The 7500-nt window shown below is 34.7% G+C and overlaps 1 protein-coding gene across 1 annotated transcript in view; it reads right to left on the bottom strand.

The window, feature by feature from the left end:
• Positions 1 to 1567: 1567 nt before the first annotated feature.
• Elp3 (elongator complex protein 3) overlaps positions 1568 to 7500 on the bottom strand; it is a 6595-nt gene continuing 662 nt past the window's right edge. Inside the window, exons 2-11 of the mRNA XM_027366402.2 lie at positions 6899 to 7140; positions 6382 to 6585; positions 5679 to 5865; positions 4631 to 4760; positions 4105 to 4231; positions 3620 to 3837; positions 2766 to 2898; positions 2445 to 2572; positions 2051 to 2232; positions 1568 to 1902 (exon numbers count right to left, since the gene is read on the bottom strand). Of these exons, the coding sequence (XP_027222203.1) occupies positions 1826 to 1902; positions 2051 to 2232; positions 2445 to 2572; positions 2766 to 2898; positions 3620 to 3837; positions 4105 to 4231; positions 4631 to 4760; positions 5679 to 5865; positions 6382 to 6585; positions 6899 to 7140 (1628 nt within the window). The 3' untranslated portion in view covers positions 1568 to 1825. The remainder of the gene's footprint in view (positions 1903 to 2050; positions 2233 to 2444; positions 2573 to 2765; positions 2899 to 3619; positions 3838 to 4104; positions 4232 to 4630; positions 4761 to 5678; positions 5866 to 6381; positions 6586 to 6898; positions 7141 to 7500) is intronic.

The raw sequence follows: 7500 nt of genomic DNA, 5'->3' as shown, positions 1-7500 counted from the left end.
TTAACGTAACTTTGGTGTATCAAAGTAGAAATCTATTGAAAGTGTTAAATTCAGTGAGAACATATACTTTCCAATAATTGTTAAGAAAATGCTTTCCATTCAAAAGATAAAATCTATTTATAGAAAAGAATTTGTATGTAGGAGATTGACAAGGAGGAACATAATAGGAAAGATAAAAAAAAAATAGAAAAAAAAGAGAAAGAAAAAATAAGGAAGAAAAACATTTAAAGGGAGAGCAAAAGAGACTTTTTTTTACTTTGACATGTTTATTGAGACAAAAACTGTCTCAAGAGGGGGGGGGAGAGAGAGAGAGAGAGAGAGAGAGAGAGAGAGAGAGAGAGAGAGAGAGAGAGAGAGAGAGAGAGAGAGAGAGAGAGAGAGTGTGTGTGTGTGTGTGTGTGTGTGTGTGTGTGTGTGTGTGTGTGTGTGTGTGTGTGTGTATGTGTGTGTATGTGTGTGTGTGTGCATGTGCATGTGCGTGTGCGTGTGCGTGTGTGTGTGTGTGTGTGTGTGTGTGTGTGTGTGTGTGTGTGTGTGTGTGTGTGTGTGTGTTTGTGTGTGTTTGTGTGTGTTTGTGTGTGTTTGTGTGTGTTTGTGTATGTGTGTGTATGTGTGTGTATGTGTGTGTATGTGTGTGAGGGAGTGAAGGAGTGAGTGCATGAATGCGTGTGTAAATAAATAGATACAAATATGCATATAGACATACAAATACATTTATGTATGTATATATATATGTAGACACTATATAAAAGTGCAGTATTATATATGGCTATAGAGGAAATTTACAATACCAGTTATCACATCAAGTGTCAAAATCTACCGAGGATTTCAGACACAAAAAAATAATGGACATTCCTAACATAGTACCTTTGAACTAATTTATTTCACAACCTATTGACACTAGTAGGACATGTATACAACTCTCTGTGTTCTCGGATGCTAATTGATCAATTTTGTTTATACTTAATGTCCGAATGACTGTGTAGTCAGGACAGCATTAGCTATTGAGCCAATCTGATCTCATCTCTTTATCCTATTCCTTTAACTTACCGAAAGGAAAAGTCCATTTTCATTAGTAAAATTAACTTTAATAATATTATAACAACAAAGTCGACAATAATAAGAATAATGTCAATACTACAAATAATAATAATAATATTGGTAACAAAAATAAAGAGTATCTGAAGTGAGTTTTTTATCAAGAAAGATTCAAGGAATGAGGTGACCATGTGAGATCAGGTAGGCCTACTAACTGACAACTTGACTGAAGGAAAATTGACAAAACTTTATCATTGATAATGTCGTTATTTCGGCTACACATTAACAACAAATTTCATACAGGATTTCGACATCCATTCATTACCGAATATATAGTAGGTTTTCAAAACAATCTATACTTGGTTAAGGATATAAACTTTGTAAAAATTTAACTAAAACAACCCCGTAAATGTATGTCATTACCTTATCAATATCAATTTCATGCAAAACCATTGCTTCATCAAAATATTTTCTCTCTTAAATTCTGTTGATTAAAAGATGGTATTAATATCTAAGTGAAACAAGTGGATATACATATATCTTCTTTATTGTAAAATTTCTTGATATTTTTTAATGTTAGCTTAATATTAAATATCATCATGATCATCAACATTAAATCATATTAAGGTAAATAAATGTCCATAACAAAAGTAAAAAGTATGAGGGAAAACTGCATTCTGCAATAAATAAGCAAAAGTTGTGCTAGACTTCAATCTATAGCAGTGTTACACAATAGCAGAGATCCCTGATGCTCTTAACTCAAGCTTTACGATAAACAACCGAGTTTTTAAACAAGTGACTTGGACATATAAGGTCCATCGAGTTCATATCCCAGCTTCCTGTAGTAATTCCTGGTTCCAACACCTGAAAAGGGATAAAGTATTCCATAGTAGTTCCAATCTGAATCTGAACCACATTTTCTTTTCTTAAATTAACTCACAAATTATATCTACAATAATAACGAAATATCATTTTTACTAACACAGTCAATTTTATGGGGAAAACAACTTGCCTGAAATGACAGATATCTTATTGGATCCATGTTCTTCCTTGGCAATTCTCTCCGCTTCTTCCATTAGCAACATTCCGAACCCTTGGTGCTGGAATTTCGTTGGGTCTCTTGCACTCACAGGCACCACCGAGCCATATACATGCAACTCGCGGACAATAGACACTCCTCCTACCAACTCAGGACTGTGGAGTGATGATACGTTATTTATGTTATATGCATAATGAAAACAATTTTACACTTCACAACTTAGTAAAATAAAACTACAAATGTCATAATGTAAGTCATAATCAACACGTACTAAAAAAATATCTTGCAAATCCATTAACTTGGTAGAAACACTTTCTACATTTTATGGTTTCTACAAGAAGTATGTCAACTCAATAAAGATACTCACCGGAAGGTCTGGTCTGAACACTTTCTGAGACGAAGAAGACCAACTAAAATATCCTGATCTGGGTCTTCATATGAAAGGAATGTTTCCCACCCACCGTTAGCAGTGTAGTCACGACGAATGAACTCAACCTGTTATGTTGATGAAAAAAAAAAATTAATAATAAATAAATAAATAAATAAATACATAAATAAAACTTAGTAATGAAGAACAAACTAAATTATAATGATTTAGATATTCAATGAAAAAAATACAATAAAAGTATCCCAAAGAAGTCTACAATAAATGAATGAAATTACAAAACAGGATTTTAGCTGTACATACCTCATATGGCCTAACTTTATGATGAATTTCTTGAATGCCGACTTCACGTGTTCGAACATCCCTACACTGCGTACCAAGATCCTTCATTCTGGCTAACGCCAACTCACGGAGATTTCCATGTTCCACTCCAGAACTATTTAAGTGAATGAAAAGAAAAATAATGAGCAATAGGTACTTGTGTGCCCTAAAATAATCAAAGGGTCTTGTTAACTATTAATATTAAATGGATGTCAATTGATTTTCTATTATAAGTCCCACACTTTTGGATGTTTAAGTAATCAGATTATTCTGTTGAAAGAACTTAAGTCCAGTATTCTAAACAATTTCTACACTAAATTGCCTTACTGCAATGATTGTTCTAGGTGTGCACACCCTCTATCAAATTGCAATAAATTGGATATACGAATAATCAGTAAGGCTAGTTTTTTGCAGTTCATAATAGCAAAAGGTCAACATTTAGTCTCGAAAGACTGTGAGGAAGTTTGCAATAATAAAGTCAAGTCTTGAGCCTCCATCAACAGCCTCATATGTTTGTTTGTTATTATGACACAGCCATCGCACAGGTTGTCTGAGTACCATCAGAGAGAAAGAGTAAATAATTTTTTCCCTTGCAATGGCTGAGGTACCCATCCAAATATACTGACAAGTTCCTATTATCAATTATTTTCACAAATATTTGGATATGGCTATAAAATATATATCTGTAATAAAAAGGCATATCTGCATCACCAGTGCAACACCCTTGGCATGAAACTACACGCATGCCAGCCAAAGGCAATGACTTAAGAAATCCAATAGTGAGGAGGGGTCCAAGAGATAATTCCGTCATTCAATTGATCTTTCTATACACCAACCTGACAAGAGGCATGGGGATATCTCGCTGAACTCGGTAAATTCTGACCCATGGGGGAACCAGAGAGAGGATTGTGGCAACCAGATCCACAAGGGTGTTCGGGGGGTAGCTCTTGTATCTTCCCGTCTTCCATAATTCGTACAAGCCTGTTCCTCGGATTACCAGTGTTGGATAGATCTTCAGACCGTCTGCGCGGAAAGCTGGGTTCTCAAAGAATTCCTGAAAGTGAGGTGTTGATATTAGTATACATGCTGGTACTTGAGTTTGCCTGTTCCACTTTGTGTCCATACTTCTAGGATTATAAAATGCGATATTTTCTGAAGGAAACTTAAATGCATGATAGCATTTTAGTCAGATAGATAAAGATATAGCTATAAATATTATATACAAGTATAAAAAGGTGTGTATATATATAGGTATTTAGAAATAAATGCAATTAAGCTATATCACAAAAATTATGTTAAAGAATTAGCTTTAGATACTCACAATAAATTGTTCTACATCTCTCTCATAGTCCACATTGGGCAAGTCTGGCATCATATGTGACACAACCTTAAATCCAGCATCCTTCGAGTATTGGAAACTCTCACTAACAGCTCTCACTGTATGACCCCTGGAAGAAAAAAATGCATTACAGTGAACTCTCTCTGCCTAACCATTATCCACTTATAAGACAGAGAAATTCTGCACGAGCTGAATAAAGTGGCCGTTTGTTTGAAAAGAAGGGATGGAATCTCCTTTGGAAGACATTTATCAGATGTATATAAAAAATTGTGAATCATCAAACTAAAATAATTGAATATGGAGATTGCTTTTTAATATATATATAGAATATATCCATAAACAACTTCCCAACATATAAAAGCAAAAATAAAAAAAAACAAAAAAAAACAGCAGTTTTAATAAATGTAGGCTATATCTGAATATAAATATAGACTATTTTCTACCAGTCATACCATTAAGTGCACAAGAAAATAACTACACAAACTCCCCTACAATATGAGATTTATACCTGTTTGTATCCCTTGCTACATCTTCATAGACCGACTGGACTCCTATTTCCAATCTCGTGCAGCCATACTTGAGCATGTCTGAGAGATGTCGCTTCAGGCAGTAGTCAGGACGAGTCTCAATGGTAATGCCTGGAAAGGGAGGATTGAAGTCCATGAAAAATAATAATAATAATAATAAGAAGAAGAAGAACAAAGAAAAAAATGTATTTCCTATAAAGGCTAATGGGTTCAAGGCCAAACTAAGCCTGTGAAAGGAAATGTCCCAGCAGAGTATGATACTATTCTGTATGTAGAAGTAAAAAATATTATGTCAATTTTCTCTTTCCTTCTTTAAACCAAGCCTGACTTTCACAAACCATAACATCAAAGGGTTAAACATAAATACTGGTATATCATGTAAAATTATACTTTCAATTCTTTCTTCTTTATATCAATGTAAAATATAAGCTTCTTCTAGACAAGGAATTTACCTTTATTTGTTTATTTTCAGCACTACATCAGCACTTTGAAGTTATCTTGGTATGTTCATTTCTATTTCCACATAAGAGTACCAATGAACTTTCCCTAATCAAAAGGTTTGACAATGCAGTGGAAGTCTAGACAGATTTAAACATAAATTCCTTCTTGCCAAAAATAGTAAATTCCTTTGCCCAGAATCATACCATTAAACACTTTTATGTGCATTCCGAAGGCCACATATAATAAGGGCTAATAAAAAACAACTTATAAACCTTTGCTAGTAGACATAAACCATGAAAGAAAGCAACATCATTGAGTCATTGGAGCACAATGCACAAGTTATTATCTAATGGAAATATGATACAAAAAAACTGTTTAGAAACTATTAATGATACAATGCATTTTATGTCAGGAACAAGTTGGTCTTCATAAAGAAATTAGCAAATAGGTTCATAAAGATGAGCAAGAAATGGTGATTTAGTATATTCGGTATCACTCAATCCATCTACAATTATGATAACAAAGAAATATCTATCACTTACATCTCTGAAACTGATTAGGCCTACATATATACACTCATCAACTCACCAATACACTTTGTGTTGCTCCTTTCTGAGTACAACACGGCTTCATCGACACTGGTAGACGAGTGTCCCGAAAGAGCATCATGGAGGTTCCGGATAAAATAATCTCTGTAGTCTTCTGGGAGGGCCATGAATGTGCCGCCCATCACAATGAACTCAACCTTGTCCACATTATGGCCGAGCTGCCTCAACTGGAAACATTGATTGATTTAGCCGAGTGATAACAGAGATAACTTTAAGAAATTTGGAAGTGAGTTCTCTTCCTGCTGTTATTCTCAGGCAGTTCATTCTTGTAGAATTTCTGTAGTTTTCACAGACTAATGTATTATCACTACACATATCATCAAAACTTTACTGGGTTTTGTAGACAGAACAGCATTCATTAATGTTCAAATGTATAAATATGCTACTACCCAGCTACAAAGAAAGTATTTTGTAAATTGGATTTGTGAAACCAATAAAATCTAAATCTTTTCAAATTAATGACTTGATGGCGAACATGACTTCCTTATAGGCCTATACTGAGAGCAATGGATGTTTTATTCAAAAACTGCTCAACATCTTACACTTTGGTTTTCTATAAATAAAAAGAGATTGAGAAAGAGGGAAAGAGGACATCACATTAATAAAATAACGAAGCAGCTAACTCCTTACATGACATAACAAAAATAGTAAGTAAATAAATAAACAAATAATCAACTTTTTACCTGCTCTACACGATGTCTAGTTTGAAGGTACGGGTTATACCTGGCCCTAATAGCTCTCATTGAAGTGGGTTCATAGCCTGTGTAGCTCTGTGTTGAGTACTCAAAGTCAGAGTCTGGACCCCCAGGACAGTACACGCATATATTACCAGTCATGTTAATGTGTGGACAGCGATGCGGTTTGCACATAACAGCAACCACTGCAATCTAATGAGAAAACCGTACAATTAGAGTTCGTAAATACTTTTTCAGGTGCCATAATAATTATCATTATCTAAATAATTATAATAATAATCATCATTATCTAAAACTAATTACAATTTAAAGGCATAGTACGTATGCATATCTACTGATCTCTTAAAAATTTCGTAATGAGTAAGATACATTAAGAATAAACCTATAACTGACAATAAGAAGTGTATTTATAATAAGTCACTACATTCTGACATTATTGCTTTATAGCACACATATCAAATGCATAAAATATTGAATAACATTTCATCTGCCACAAAAAATTTACCCCAGAAGCTGTTCGGACAGGCTTCGCTCGCAGCTTTGGAAGGAGGACTTTCTTGTGTTCTTGTGGCACTGCTGCAATAATGTCCACCAGCCTGGGAGATGAGGAGAGTCCATATTTTGATGATATTCGTGTCTTTAGTTTATTCAGATTCACGTCGCGCCCTTCTTTCTGTGCCTTGATGAGCTCCTGCACAATCTCGCCCACTGTTAGCATACGCAGCTCCTCCTTGGAGAGAGTAGGACCTAGAATAATTAAAAAGCATGATCAAGTGATATAAAGGACATTTTACAAGGTACAGAATGGTCAGATATATGTGCAAAGGTCAACAGCCTATAGACAAATCGGTTATGTGCAGAGCAGCATGTCATCATGTACCTATTGTTAGCTAAGTCCCTTGCAAAAGCCCAGAAGCCATGAAACAATCAGATGAAACTGTAGCAGATGACGTAATATAGGAAAATCAAATGAGACAAAGGGAACTGCACTGGATTATGGCTTGACAACAGACTGTATTGTAGTAGATAATCATGTGACAATAGAAGCTAGACCAAAGGGTTGTCAGTTGAAATTCAAATCGGTTCTGTCTTAGCTAGGCTGAGCTC

This window comes from Penaeus vannamei, chromosome 9 (assembly GCF_042767895.1).
Source record: "Penaeus vannamei isolate JL-2024 chromosome 9, ASM4276789v1, whole genome shotgun sequence".
In the NCBI taxonomy this organism is placed as follows: domain Eukaryota; kingdom Metazoa; phylum Arthropoda; class Malacostraca; order Decapoda; family Penaeidae; genus Penaeus; species Penaeus vannamei.
The sequence above is the reverse complement of the archived record's forward strand: the minus strand, read 5'-3'. Positions and strand labels throughout refer to the sequence as shown.